The 15,486-nt window shown below is 38.6% G+C and overlaps 1 protein-coding gene across 5 annotated transcripts in view; it reads left to right on the forward strand.

Moving 5' to 3' along the window:
* The window catches only part of LOC135093360 (mucin-2-like), an 82,050-nt gene extending 70,795 nt beyond the window's left edge, over window positions 1–11,255 (forward strand). For all 5 annotated transcript variants that reach the window (XM_063992592.1, XM_063992595.1, XM_063992594.1 and 2 more), the window contains one exon: window positions 7,462–11,255. In XM_063992592.1, the coding sequence (XP_063848662.1) occupies window positions 7,462–7,789 (328 nt within the window). In that variant the 3' untranslated portion in view covers window positions 7,790–11,255. The remainder of the gene's footprint in view (window positions 1–7,461) is intronic.
* The last annotated feature ends 4,231 nt before the right edge of the window (window positions 11,256–15,486 follow it).

Consider the following 15,486-nt stretch of genomic DNA (forward strand, 5'->3'; position numbering starts at 1 on the left):
TATGAACACAAATACCTCCTCCTCTTACACCTGCCTTAAAATGGGCTAATTTCCCCCAAGTCAACACCTATGTGACTTGGTGAAGGATTACAAGGTCCTCTTTTGACTCTTGTACGCTTTATACAGTCATAACATCAGGTTGCACAAATGAGGTCAATAAGCCTGTTTCACCAACCAACAGGCAAGGAAATATTACAACTGGTAAATCACTCCAATGGCTGGGAAAGAACTGATAGCCACGTTCTAAGGAGGGACAATCACAACAAGGGACAAACACTTATAAGGTCAAGGTATAACACCTTATTGGACAACCGCCCTCGAATAACGAACCGCCCATTGCCAAAAAAAAAGGTATTATATCCTCCAGCTAAGTAGTGTTGTTCACAGTCTCCTAGACAGCAGGCCTTGACAGGGCCTGAGGAGGAAGTAAAATTTCACTATGCAGATATACACTTTAAATCCTCTGCAGCCAAACAAACAAACAGGAGGGTCCCTGACAGCTCAATGTCACCAGGTGCTCGACTCGCAAGGAAACAAGGAGTTGCAGTGTGATATACATCAATTGCTTTGCAATGAAGTGCACTCACAGGCAGACTGAGTCGCCTAAAAATTGCGCATATAATAAGCAGGGTTATATTGCTATAAGATACTCAAATACCCCTTAAAGCAACTGGCCCGTCTAGCTGTATCCCACCCAGTCTCCTCAGAACATGGTGCCTACCATGATACACATCTACCTCTCATCAGATATGAACCATGACTGTGGGAACACAATACCCGCGCTCCCGACAAGAATATGACTCATGCTAAGGGGGAGGGGGAGGAGCGAGGACACGCCCTATCCTGCCCGTCGCCTTGTTTCACACTCAAAGTAGGCTACTAAATAAACAAATACTTTCGGAAAATAATTATGATTAAACTATGAGGTCCGGATGAACACTATTAAATTTTTAAGCAAGGGGAACCCTTTAGCTAACTAATATGTGGGGACTCAGAACGAAGGAACAACGGGAAATATAGTAAATTAATTTGGAAAGAAGAGAAACTGTGCACGAGAGAATATTGTAGTAAACTCAAGCAAACGGCAGGCAACTATCATATGCCTGGCATTTGTACTCTCGCCCCCTTTCTTCTTACTTCTCTCTCTCTCTCTCTCTCTCTCTCTCTCTCTCTCTCTCTCTCTCTCTCTCATTATGCCCCACACAACAATAGATAATAAAAAGAACATTTTACCTATCTATCCTGAGTTTTAAGTTTACATTCTGAAATTATTTCCCCCTAAAACTAAATGGATAATTAGCCAGAGAATTTGCATGTTCTCTCTGTGACCAAGCAGATTGTTCAGCATCTCATACAAGTAATTATTTTATAATAGGCACAAGTGGTTATTCCCATTTAGACAGGTTTTATAAACAACATAAGATTCTAGAGACATATTGATATAACTGATCTTTTTAGCATCTGAGTCCTGCGGTCTACTGCCAGGCTGCCTCACATTACAAAATATGTAGTTTATCATGATTAATAATTGAATTTTTTAATATTCCTAAAGGTTTATGCCCCTTTTCTGCTCTCAGAACATCTTAGCTAATGGCCCCCACATACTGCCGCAATCTAACTCTATTTAGATCTCAAATATATATATTTTTTTTATTTCTTCATGACAACATGGTTATCATCTCCTATAAGTTTCCACTTAGGCCCAATTTTTAAACATGGTGTTAGTAGCTACTAATATCAGTGTAGCTGATTCTTAGTACGTCTCGTTTTTTCAACAGTGGTGTTAGTGTCAACAAGTTGGAGACACCACAGGTTCCTATAATAATTGTTGGTGTGTCTTACCCCTCCCCAGTAAGAAACACCAATGATATTCACGATTCATATGTAATTAAAAGTTACGTTGAAAATATGGTAATATATCAATATATTTCTGTGATAAAGGAAAATAGTATCCATCATTGCAAGGAAAAGATTAAGGCATTTATAAATGCACGCATTCAGGCACCTTTACTGGTGTGAGTTATGGTTCGTTTACATTGTGTGGATCACCCGCCACATTGAAAGAGCTGTTGATTTCTATCATCACTCAAATGTTTACAACATCTTCACATGATAACTGCAATATTTAAGTATTATTAATGCATAAAACAGTATGTTTTAGTTATTCTTGGTCAGAAACATATCATATGCTCTAACTGTTTGCTAGCTTGGGCTAGCAAACAGCATTACCTAGTAGATGGGAAAAAAAAAAAGATCGTATTTATTAAACTGATTATAGCACATTATATTGAGAATATCTTGAACAGGATCGGCAAATAAATTCAAAATTATCATGGCAACTCCCACACCAGCCACGGAGTCCCCATCTGGGGAGGGGACCACAAATTTCCCAAGGTCGGACTGCTCTTCTGATAACAACCTTAAGTGTCTTGACACCCTCCTCAAATTTTTCTTAATTACCTTCTGCAACATTCGCGGTCTAAGATCTAATTTTCAATCTGTAGAACACCACCTCTCCTCTTCTAAACCTCATCTTCTTTTTCTCACTGAAACTCGGGTGTCTGAGGCAACTGACAGTAGCCCCTTTTCTGTTTTCTCCTACTTTCTCTATCCTCATTTTCAATCCAAAGCTGGATGTTGCGTTTATGTGAGCAATGACTTAACCTGCTCTCATGCCCACGCTCTTGAATCTTCCGAGTTTTCCACCATCTCACCTAACCCCTCTGACTATAAGAAATTCTTTAACTACTTAACTTCCAAAGTGGAGTACATTCTGACTCTCTTCCCTTTTGCAGAGATCTCCATTCTTGAAGACTTCAATGTTCACCACCAGCTTTGGCTTTCCTCTCCCTTCACTGACCATCCTGATGAACTAGCCTTCAACTTTGCTATCCTCTACGACCTAGCAATTGGTGCAACACCCTTTTCGTATTCCTGACCGTCTTAGAGATACACCCAACATTCTTGACCTTTTCCTTAACTCTAATCCTTCTGCTTATGCTGTCATTCTATTCTTTATTGGGCTCCTTCGATCACAATCTCATATCTGTATCCTATCACTCCAAGCCCTCCTCAGGATACCCCTAAGCAAGGTGCCTCTGGCGTTTTGCCTCTGCTAGCTGGAGATCCCTGAGGAGGTATTTTGCTGATTTTCCTTGGAATGACTACTACTTCCTTGTCAGAGACCCGTCTTTGTGTGCCGAGCACATAACAGAGGTGATAGTGTCTGGCATGGAGGCGTACATTTATCACTCTTTTTCTTGACCTAAATCTTCCAAACTATGATTTAACACAGCTTGTTCTGGTGCTATACATGATAGAGAGGTGGCCCACAAAAGGTACTTAAGCCTTCCATCAACAGAATCTCATGCACTTTATATTTCTGCCCAGAACCATACCAATCTGTTCACCAACTAACCAAAAACTCCTTCATTAATAAAAAGTGTCAAAATCTTTCAAGATCTAACTCCCCTTGTGACTTCTAGCATCTAGCCAAAAATATCTCCAATAACTTTGCTTCTTCTTTCCCTCCTTTATTTCAACCAGATGGAACCACTACTATCACATCTATCTCTTAAGCTGAACGCTTCGCTCAAACCTTTGCTAAAACCTCTGCCTTGGACGATTCAGGGCTTGTTCTTCCCTCTCCTCCACCCTCTGACTACTTCATGCTACCTATTAAAAATTTTTGCAATGTTTTCCATGCCCTCACTGGCCTAAACCCTCTGAAGTCTTATGGACCTGATGGAGTCCCTCCTACTGTTCTCCGAAACTATGCCTCCGTGCTTGCACCTTGCCTATTCAAACTCCTTCAACTCTGTCTGTCAACATTTACCTTTCCTTCTTGCTGGAAGTTTGCCTACATTCAGCCTGTTCCTAAAAATGGTGACCATTCTAATCCCTCAAACTACCGTCCTATTGCTTTAATTCCCTTACTACCTAAAGTTTTTTAATCTATCCTCAACAGGAAGATTCTTAAACATCTATCACTTTACAACCTTCTATCTGATCGCCAGTATGGCTTCCATCAAGGCCACTCTACTGGTGATCTTCTGGCTTTCTTTGCTGAGTCTTTGTCATCCTCTTTTAGAGATTTTGGTGAAACTTTTGCTGTTGCCTTGGATATATCAAAAGCTTTTGATAGAGTCTGGCACAAAAGCTTTCATTTCCAAACTACTCTTCTACATCTTCTATCCTTTTCTCTGTAACTTCATCTCAAGTTTCCTTTCTGACAGTTCTATTGCTGCTGTGGTAGACGGTCACTGTTCTTCTCCTAAATCTATTAACAATGGTGTTCCTCAAAGTTCTGTCCTGTCACCCACTCTCTTCCTATTATTCATCAATGACCTTCTAAACAGAACTTCTTGTCCTATCCACTCCTACGCTGATGATACTACCCTGCACTTTTCCATGTTTTTTTTTCACAGACGTCCAACACTTCAGGAAGTAAACATTTCATGCAGGGAAGCCACAGATCACTTGACTTCTGATCTTTCTAAAATTTCTGATTGGGGCACAGCAAACTTGGTATTTTTCAATGCCTCAAAAACTCAATTCCTCCATCTATCAACTCGACACAACCTTCCAGACAACTGTCCCTTCTCCTTCAGTGACACTCAACTTTCCCCCTCTTTTACATTGAACATCCTCAGTCTGTTCTTTATTTATAATCTGAACTGGAAACTTCACATCTCATCTCTAGCTAAAAAAAGCTTCTATGAAGTTGGGCGTTCTGAGACATCTCCGCCAGTTTTTCTTATCCCCCCTCCCACCAGCTGGTAACTCAGTACAAGGGCCTTATCCGTTCAAGAATGGAGTATGCTTCACATGTGTGTGTGGGGGGGGGGCGGGGAGTTTCACTCATATCACTCTTCTAGACAGGGTGGAATCAATAGCTTATCGTCTAAACAACTCCTCTCCTCTAACTGACTGTCAGCCTCTCTCTCATCGGCGCAGTGTTGCATCCTTAGCTGTCTTCTACCGCTATTTTCATGCTAACTGCTCTTCTGATCTTGCTAACTGCATACCTTCCCTCCTCCCGCGGACTCGCTGCACAAGACTTTCTTCTTTCTCTCACCCCCCTTCTCTCCACCTCTCTAATGCAAGAGTTAGCTAGTATTCTCAATCATTCATTTCCATTTTGTTCCATTCTTTCAAAGAAACATTTGGATAGTATTTGGGAGTTACAGGGGAGGTGGCATTTCCCCCCCACTCTTACGTTTTACGTCTATTCAAATGTGTCTGCGAAAGAATGGAAGTAAATCAACCAATAATAATGGTTGGAAAGGACTGTCGAATATTACCACCAGTTTTTCCAGATTGATTTTGATACTCTTGTCAATTAATCTTGTAATTACATGCACAAGACTCCATAACCTGATTCCGAACTATCTATAATAGTTGGCGACTAAGAAACTTCTAGCATAGTTTTCAAAATGCTTGAAAACAATTATTTCATTGCATGCATTTCCAGCATATCTAGAACTCCCTGATCTTGTGAATCAAGCAAAGGTGAGGCTTCCCAGAGTTGTTCCCAAAGACCAACAAAATCCGTTCACATGCCTCTCTGAGGAGAGGCTCTCTCCTGCCTGTACGATGTACACTCCAACTATTAGAGATTTGAGAATATACAGCCCCAACTACAAATAGAAAACTTTATATATATATATATATATATATATATATATATATATATATATATATATATATATATATATATATATATATATATATATATATATATATATATATATATATATATATATATATATATATATATATATATATATATATATATATATATATACATTGAAAAGCTGATCGTTTTGGTGAGCACATGAGACACTTCAAAGCTACCAACCGGTGTGAAGAGTGCTGTTGGTGTTGGGTTCTAACACCACGTTGTGTCTCCTTCCCCGAGTTTTAAAATTTCATTTGCAAAGTTAGCAAGAGGAGATACGACGTGGGGCTTAGAGACAGGATTTACTAACACCTACATTTAAAAAAAATCAGGCCTTAATCTACAACATCTTGTGAGAGGAATTTTTTATCTGACAAGTATAACAAATGCAGGAACATTGGTTTTCCGGTTCTCATATATTGCTGGTGTCAGAGGGTAAGACGTATTCTTCCACGCCAATCAATTCAAATATATATAATTTATCAGTTTCTAGATTACAATTTCATTTAATATCCTTCTCCTAAGTTCTTACTCAAAATTACATACAAAATTTTATTTACAAATAAAAAAAATACTTAGGACTAAATAATTTTACGTGATCATTATTGAATGATGTTATCTTCTATTTCCCCACTACTTAATTTAATCTAATTTAATTTAATTTTTGTCTCATGACACTATGTCCTGATGAAACCTCTCTCCATGTTCATCGCTTGACAGCTCCTGCATTCTCTGGGAAAAAGTCAAGATGCGAATGCAGAAAATATAGTTTGAGTGACATTTGTTTAGTTCGTCTACTAAAACATCATAATAGGTTTGTTTTTGCTTTCCCAAAAGACCTCCACACAACACACATCAAGCTGTTGACTCAGTTTTATCCATTGTTGCTTGAAATTCATTGTCATGCATGAGTTCATGAATTTGCTGTCCCAGAAATATGCCTTCCCCTTCGCATCACTTTTTTTTAGAAATTTCTTCAAGGTATAGAAATGCTGGTTTATCATGGCATGCCTTAATACTTTGACGAACTGCTCCATCAAGTCCAGTTTTATTTGAAAGATGATAAAATTATATTTTCCTTCTTCACAAATGGCTCGACAACATTGTGAGACTCTTGTGTCACTGTATCTCTTGGTGGCCATTCCGATCCAACGTAATATTCTGAACTTGCCCGGCTTTCCCACTTACATGGAGAACACGTGTATTTTGTATAGTCAGTTTGTAATCCATTAGGAATGGTTACAACTTTCAGATCTGTACAAACAAACCATTCACGCAACTTTCTCTCAGGGGCACAGGTAACCTACTTCTGCATGTCTAGGTGACATAATGGCATTTACTAGAAAAAAAAAAAAAAAAAAAAAAAATACAAGTTACTGAAATACATGATAGCTTTTATTATATATTGTACCTTGAATCTGTTTAGAAAATTATCCTTATCGAAACAATTACAAAAAAAAAGAAATGGTGGGTCATTCAACAAAACTAGTGTGATTTTCAGGATTTTTCACAAGAAAGCACTTTAAAAAATACTATGCATACGTTTTTTTTTTTTTTCCACTGTTGTACAGTGCAATTTATGTAAGAAAGCTGAACGAAATGAACCGTAAAGCGTGAATCAGTCCAGCTTCCCAGCTCTTGCTTCCCTTTGGTTAAAGACACCCTGTTTTCAGGGCAATTCCTCATTGTGTCTGTGGATTCCATAATACTGCTATTGTTTACAAACGTACTATCGCAACCATTCCATTCAGATATATTACTTTTTATTACTTCCCTTACAGGCAGGAGCGATCTTCGAGCCACCTCACTACCACAGTTGCAGAAGACAAAGAACTAAATTTACAGTCAGTAAATCTTTCTGGATTCCAAGGAAGTTCAGCACAAGCCAGTGAACAACACACTGACGAGCATATGGATGACCTTTATGAGGCTATTTCTGATGAACGTGATGAAGGATCACCAGACGCCACAGAACATGAAGGATCACCATACGCCGCAGAACATGAAGGGTCACCAAACGCCACAAAACGCGAAGGGTCACCAAACACCACAGAACCACATCTCTATGAACGTTTATCTCACCAATACGAAGCTATCACTAAACTATGAATGTGAAGTCATTTTCCCCATTGAGCCACACTTCTTAGTCCGAAAGTCTTCATGAGGAACTTATTCTTTTTGCTTGGACTGCAGGGCTGAGAAGAGCTTGCATCCTTTCTGATGATTTGATCATTGAACATACAGTGACTTAGTGTAAGGGCACGAAATATTAGTCTACAAAAGTCTTTATCTATCTAATGAAAATTAATATACTGAGATTTAGTCATATCACCATGTCATGGGGTAACCTGGGGGAGGACATGTGGCCACTCCCAAATTCCATTGTTGTCTACCAAGTGAGAACTAGGTAATTATAAATTATGCATCTTGAACCTTCAGGTTATAGGATTAGCATTAGGTTATCGAAGTTTATGCAACCATTTGGTTACGGTATTGATTTCAACAAACCACGCACCATGATGTAAAGTTCCTAGTCGAAATCACTCATTGCCCCGCCTCTTCCCCCCATTATCGACATGCCCATTCTTGGATTCAGACACCTAGCATTTCTTGTTCATAGCAGGTTAACATCCCAACCCGCCCCCCGAACCAACTCATCTCCCCATCAGTCTTTATTTCTTTGTTATAGATTTATATTACCTAAATCCCATCTTGACTCACATTGTGCCATAATAAGTGTTGAGTAATCTTAACTAATCAAACGCTTCACATTCCTCGTCGTGGTAACAAGACGTGATGGAGGAAATCACCGCCTCCACCACCACATTCCCATATGTTGACAAAACCCTGCCCCTCACAATTCCCATTCTTGTGGTTACAATGAAGAACTGAACAAAGAGAACAAAAATTAGAGACAGGAAGTCAGTTCAGCCAACTGTGTTTGTTGGCATGTATATATTTGTCTTAAACATACGTGGAGCCATCTTTCCCCCTTCCTCTTCCTCCATCGTCCACATTCTACTAATATTGCTTTATATGAAATGGTCTTCGCCACCACATTCATTTATTTATGTTTGTGATATTTTTAGTTTTATTTAGTCTGGATTAAGGATAATATTGGGTTAGTCAGGATTAAGGATAATATTAAGTTGGTCTGGATTAAGGATATTATTAAGTTGGTCTGGATCATGGATAATGTTAAGTTGATCTGGATTAAGGATAATATTATTTTGGTGTGGATTAAGGATAGTACTAAAATAGCGTGGATTAAGGATATCATTAAGTTAATCTGGATAAAGAAGAGTATTAAGTTAGTCTGGATAAAGAACATTAAATTTGCTGCGTTAAGGAATAATGTATTAGCTTGGATTAAGAATTAATCTGTGGCGTTATCTGGAAAGGTTGACATAATACTGAGTGTACGTAAGTGAAGGCTCTGAATACACAGGAGATTTAATATTAAAAGGGTGCGCCCTCCTCTGGCAGCCTAAGATAGCAATAGTTCAAGTGAAATAAATCTACAAAAAGGAGAAAGAAATAATAAATTGGCTAATTACCGTATCCTTGAATCAGCAAAGAATTTATTATAAATTTCTTTTTTAATACAATTATAACTTACATTTTATGTTTCTCTCACCAACATTAATTAATTAATTAATTGTATCATTACTCTGGATTAGTGAAAAAATCTAAATTTCTAGAATACGTCCCGGCACCACATATTCATTTCTGCTCAGTACAATAATCTGAGATTACCAAATTGGAGAAAATACACTTTACTGTCATAAGCTGTCAAAAGGTTGAATATTTCCAGATTTCTCTCTCTCTCTCTCTCTCTCTCTCTCTCTCTCTCTCTCTCTCTCTCTGTGTGTGTGTGTGTGTGGCTTGAATTTCTGAGTATCTTACGAGTAAGTGATATCTTTTAAAGGACCATACTACCCACTGGAACTTCCCATTGAACTTGCTTTTGAGGGTAAGAGTTGATGGACAGCATGTGGTGGACTTTCAGCTCCTCACTGATGACTGAAAAACGGTTAGCTTGTGGTTGGACAACTATTGCATCATCGAATTCTCCACTCGCACGTGCACTGGCAAATGGCGTGACTGCCATTTCCAGTGGTTTAAGTGTCACGTGTTCTTAGTTGTTGCGTAATTTTCAACACAGGTATTAGTAATGTAGACAGAAGTATGACCTGCGTATTACACCAGCTATGTTCCACGATAGGTAAGAAATTAAAGGTACCAAGCAATTACATGATTGTTCATGAAGCACGATAGTTCCAGGCTCCGAGGCACGACAGTTTCAGAGAAAGGAATCTTTTTTTTTCCAAGTACACAAAGTGATTCCTATTTACAGTCATTTACATAAATCATATACTTTTTATATTAATTGTATAACATTAGCATTATGTATGAAGATCCTTATGGAGTATTCCATATTTCTTAAAATACTTTGTATAAGCAAGCCAATGTTCGACATGTTTCTAACAAAAAAATATTGAGTTACTGAGACATGGGGATTGGGGGCCGGTGTATGTTCAATCAAAGTCTATCGAGCATTCAGGGTCTGCGCATACCTGAACAGCATGCCAGATGTACGATTTGATGCCTCATTTGCGCTCTGCCGCCACGGAGAGAATCTCCTCGCTCCTCATTTGATGAATTCGGTAGATATATTCGGCTCATGGTTCCTTGGGACAGTTTGAATACTCGGATACATTATTTTCGAGTCCAGTACTATTATTCTTACATTTTTTTTTTCTTTGTGATCATTGCTTCAGTAAGTCTTCTTTTATTTTTCAATGGACCATACTCAATAAGTGACAAATTCTCTTGTAAACATGTCAAGGCTGGTGTAATAAGTACATATATAGTAAGATCGCAGCCCTTAATATGAGGAAGAAGGTAATTAGTAAAAGTATTTTTTGAATTACGAGTACAATATCCACCTTATCACTTAGTCGTACGCTTTCTCAATATCTAGAAAACCTATTGCTACATCTTAACTTTCTCACCCAAATCAATGTTCTCTGAATTTAAACAATACTTTCCTATCCACATTATCACTCAGTCATATGTTTTCATGTTTACAAGCGAATTCGTTCCTTATTAAGTGTGATCCAATGGAAACCAAAAGAAGACTTTATTGAGGCAACAAAAATCACACACATAAAAAAAAAATTTGAATAATAGTATTGAACATGAAAATAATGTATCTGAGAATTCAAATCATCCCAAGAAACCATGAGCCAAATATATCATCTATCGAATTCATCATCAAAGCAGCAACCCATTGGTCGCCTCCGGTCATCACTCACAGCCAAGTCGTGCTCAGACAAAGACGGGCAGGATGGTGACCAAGGTAAATACTTCAATTTTGTAGTAAAAACTGATTGTCATAGTGCCAAGTTGATTGCATGTATTGTTAATGAATATTGTAATATGTTGAAAGTGTTTAATATCAGTGTATAATGTTATTTTGTAAGAAATTGAGACCGAGAACTTATTCGCAGTTCTTACGGTCATGCCTACCTCATCAATAAACGTGTCAGGGAGAACTGCCTTTCCCCTTTCCTCGACCCTACGATGATGGGTGTGATCAGTAAAACAGATCACCTGAGAGCCAATTGATGCCCAGCCGGTGCGGCTACAGTAAGAACTCGCCCTACAAGCAAGAAATTGGCTCCATGTGAAACCGTAGCAAGAGTGAGTCACAGGACGAGGAGACGCTGATATAAGCCTATATAGGTTGACCTCTGAGGCCCTGGGGTCAGCTCTACCCTTGATGACAACCACTTCCTTCTACCCACTATGCCTCGCCACCCCTTTGTAGAACCCATGGTCACAGGCAAGAAAGTATAATAGTATGTATGTGCACTGAATTGAGTAGCCTAAGTAAAAATTACCCACAATTAGCTAGTATTAGAGTGGTAATTTTAATTGCTCTTTCAGTGTCTCAGTATTGACACAATTAATTTGTTAGATATGTCTGATACTGAGGAAATTAATGCCGTAGATGGCCTTAGGGAAGGTGAGGATGAGCAAGTGGACAAGGGTCAAGCTTGTAATGAAGAAGTTAGTGTCAAGGAGCGAGTGCTGACCGACAAAGGAAGAAAATATCAAGTCAGTGTAACCAAGGGAAGAGCAGAGTCCTGTAAGCGTAAATGGAGCAGTGTTATCAGCAAAATTAAGAAAGGACTAAAAATTGTAATTAGCCCCTTTGAATTAGGCCCATGTCAAGTGAAGTAATAGAGGCATTTCATCCTTATTATGTGGAATACACAAAACTGGTGGAACTAGAGCCAGAAAAGTCAGAGGAGCTAAATGAAGAGCTGGAACACAATCAACGAGTTCACCATGAAATATTAGAAAGTATAGAATGTAAAAGAAAAGAGTTAAAGAATGACAAAGGATCAATTTGTTCTAGCAAACAGCCTAGACATTCTAGAGTCTCATCTACTTCATCACGTTCATCAGCACAAAGAAAGCAAGAAGCAGCAGCAAAGGTAGCCAGACTTAGAAAGGAAATGGAATATCATGATAATTTAGCAGAGGCAGAAGTTAGGATAGCTAGAGACCAGGCAATGTTTGCAAAGAAAAAGAAAGAGATTTAGCAGTTGCTAGTGCAGAACTTAATGCTCTTAGCTTAGTTGAAGAAGAAGTAAAAATGCTTCCAGGTAATGATGAAAGTGTAAAGAAGCAAAGTTATCTTCAACAATACATAGAGTCACAAAATGAAATGAAAGCACAAGCAATTGCAAATCAACAAAGTGACAATGCCATGCCTCACAAATATGTTACATTCCATGACCCACAGGAACCTTCTTGCAATAGAGATAATGAATTGATGACAAATGAAGTAGATGGACAAATATTTAGTGAACCTCAGGTAATAAATCTCAACCCTACAGCTCAAAGTCTTGTACCAAGCTGTCGTAGACACACTCATAATGTCAACATGCCTAATAATGTGAGACAGAATCATCAATCCTTTTCCCATCCTGGGGGAACCTTTGCAATCAACATACCTGATCCCAAGTGGAGCCTCCCTCCAAGAGAACCTGACACCTTTGATGGAGAACCCATGGAATTTCCAAGTTGGTTGAAAAACTTTGAAACTTATGTAGAGTCTAAAACTTCTATTGGTAGAGAGAGACTTGCCTACTTAGACAGGTATACAACTGGTGAGACAAAGGATGCCATTAAAATGTTAATGCACTTTAACTCCGATGCTGACTATGTGCAAGCAAAGAAAATTCTTAGGGATAGATTTGGAAACAAAAGCATCATAGCTGATGCTTACACAAAAAAGTTAATGAATTGGCTACCAATCTCTCCGCATAATGGTCCAGCATTAACAGCATTCTCAGATTTTTTGAAGTGCTGTTTTGCTGCAATGAAACACACTTCTCATTTTTCATTTCTGAATGATCCTAGAGAGCAGAGAAAGGTGCTAGCAAAACTCCCTGAACATATTGTTCATGACTGGAGAAAGCATGTAATGATATATCTTGATACTAACAGTAATAACAACACACCTAGTAGCGATGAAGAGCACCACCAACCCTTTGAAATGTTATGTGAATTTGTCCAGAAAGAAGCAAAAGGAGAAAGCAATCCCTTTGCTTCCTGGAATTCAGTAAGTAGGGAAGTAAATGATTGGATCAAAACTCAAACAAAGACAACCAATTGGAAATCAAGGGAATCAAACATCATGACAAAGAATAGAGGGAGTAGAACTTTCATGGCTAAAGCAATTGAGGAAAAACCAATGTGGTCATTCCAAAGTAAAGTAAATGTACAAGCCAACAAACAGTATCCCAAGGACCTGGAAAGGAAAGGACGATTCTGTCACTACTGTACAAAGGATCATGATTTAGATGATTGCAAGGAATTTGCCAAACTTGATGGTAATACTAGGTACATATTTGCTAAAGAAAAATGGTTATGTACAGGGTGTCTAAAAATGGGTCACAAAGGAAAGGATTGTAGAAGAAGGAAAGTTTGTAAAGTATGTCAGAGATACCATCCCACAGCTCTTCACAATGATGATGTGACAAGAACTGAGAGCCAAAAGGTGCCAGCACAAGCAACTCAGCCTAAAGATGATAAACCCACAGTAGTAGCAAATAAGGTCAAAGTTACAGAATCAGTGACACATGACATGCACACCATGATAGTTCCTATATGGTTACATCATGTTAGTAATGAAGAGAATAAAGTTTTAGTGTATGCCCTGCTGGATGAGCAGTCTGATGCTTCATTCATCAAGGAAAGCACTCTGAATAAATTGGGAGTTAGTGGACCATCAGTGTCACTCAATATCCACACAATAAGTGGAAAACAAATCACTGATTCTATCAAAATTCATGGACTTAAAGTAAGAGGTTATAATGAAGAAGTGGAAATATCAATCCCTTCAGCATATTCAACAGAAAACATTTCAGCTGGACGGAGTCAGATACCAAGGCCCGAGACTGCTTGTGACTGGCCCCACTTAAAGGCAATCTCTGACAAACTAATGAAATATAACCCAAACATTGACATAGGACTTCTCATTGGTCTTGATTGTGCAGAAGCCATTATGGCAGAAGAGCAAATAGCAGGTGATAGCAAGAAGCATCCCTATGCCTGTAGGACAGAGCTAGGTTGGGGGATCATTGGTAAAATCTCACCCCATTCAAGTCCATTTGAGGATACAGTGGTAGTCTACAGAACAGTGACACAAGAAGTAGAAATCAATGAAGAAAAGAGGGTTGATTTCTTAGTGGTTCCTACTAAAACCAAAGAGATGATTAATCCTTCTCAAGTGAGAGATATGTTTGAACTTGACTTCAGTGATAGAAAGTCAGCTGACACTCCATTATCATATGAAGATAAAAGGTTTATGAGTAAGATGAAAGAAGGAGTACATCAGCTGAAGGATGGCCATTATGAGTTGCCCCTTCCTCTTAAAGATGATAACGTCAAGCTTCCAAACAACAAACTATTAGCAGAGCAGAGACTCAAGAAGTTAAGAGCTAAACTTGAGAAGGATAATCAACACAAAGGTGATTACAAAGTGTTCATGGATGATATGATTACAAAAGGTTATGCAGAGGTTGTACCAACAAAGGATTTAGTTAGGAATGATGGTAAGGTCTGGTACATTCCACATCATGGAGTCTATCATCCAAGAAAGCCAAAGAAGTTGAGAGTTGTCTTTGACTGTAGTGCAAACTACAGGAACCAGTCATTAAACAGTCATCTGTTACAAGGCCCAGACCTTACCAACAAACTTATTGGAGTGTTGTGTAGGTTTAGGCAAGAAAGCATTGCACTTGTATGTGATATAGAAGCAATGTACCATCAAGTGAAGGTCAACCCAGAACACAGAGACATGTTAAGATTCCTTTGGTGGGAAAATGGTGATCTTAATAATGAGATAGCTGAATACAGGATGACAGCTCACCTGTTTGGAGCTACTTCATCTCCAAGTGTAGCCAACTTTGCTCTTAAGAAAGCTGCAGATGACTACGGGTGTGGATCTGATGCAGCCAAGTTTGTAAGAAACAACTTTTATGTTGATGATGGTTTGAAGTCAGTAGCTACAATGGATGAAGCTGTCACTCTTATTCAGCAGAGCAAAGAATTATGTTACAAGGGAGGTTTTAACCTTCATAAGTTCTTGTCAAACAACAAAGATGTATTAGCTGCAATTTCTCCTCATGAGAGAGCAGATGGAATTAAAAGTTTGGATTTTAGTAAGAATGAAGACACACTGCCTATAGAAAGAACTTTGGGAGTTGAGTGGTGCATAGAATCTG

The sequence above is a fragment of the Scylla paramamosain genome, chromosome 42 (genome assembly GCF_035594125.1).
Source record: "Scylla paramamosain isolate STU-SP2022 chromosome 42, ASM3559412v1, whole genome shotgun sequence".
In the NCBI taxonomy this organism is placed as follows: Eukaryota; Metazoa; Arthropoda; class Malacostraca; order Decapoda; family Portunidae; genus Scylla; species Scylla paramamosain.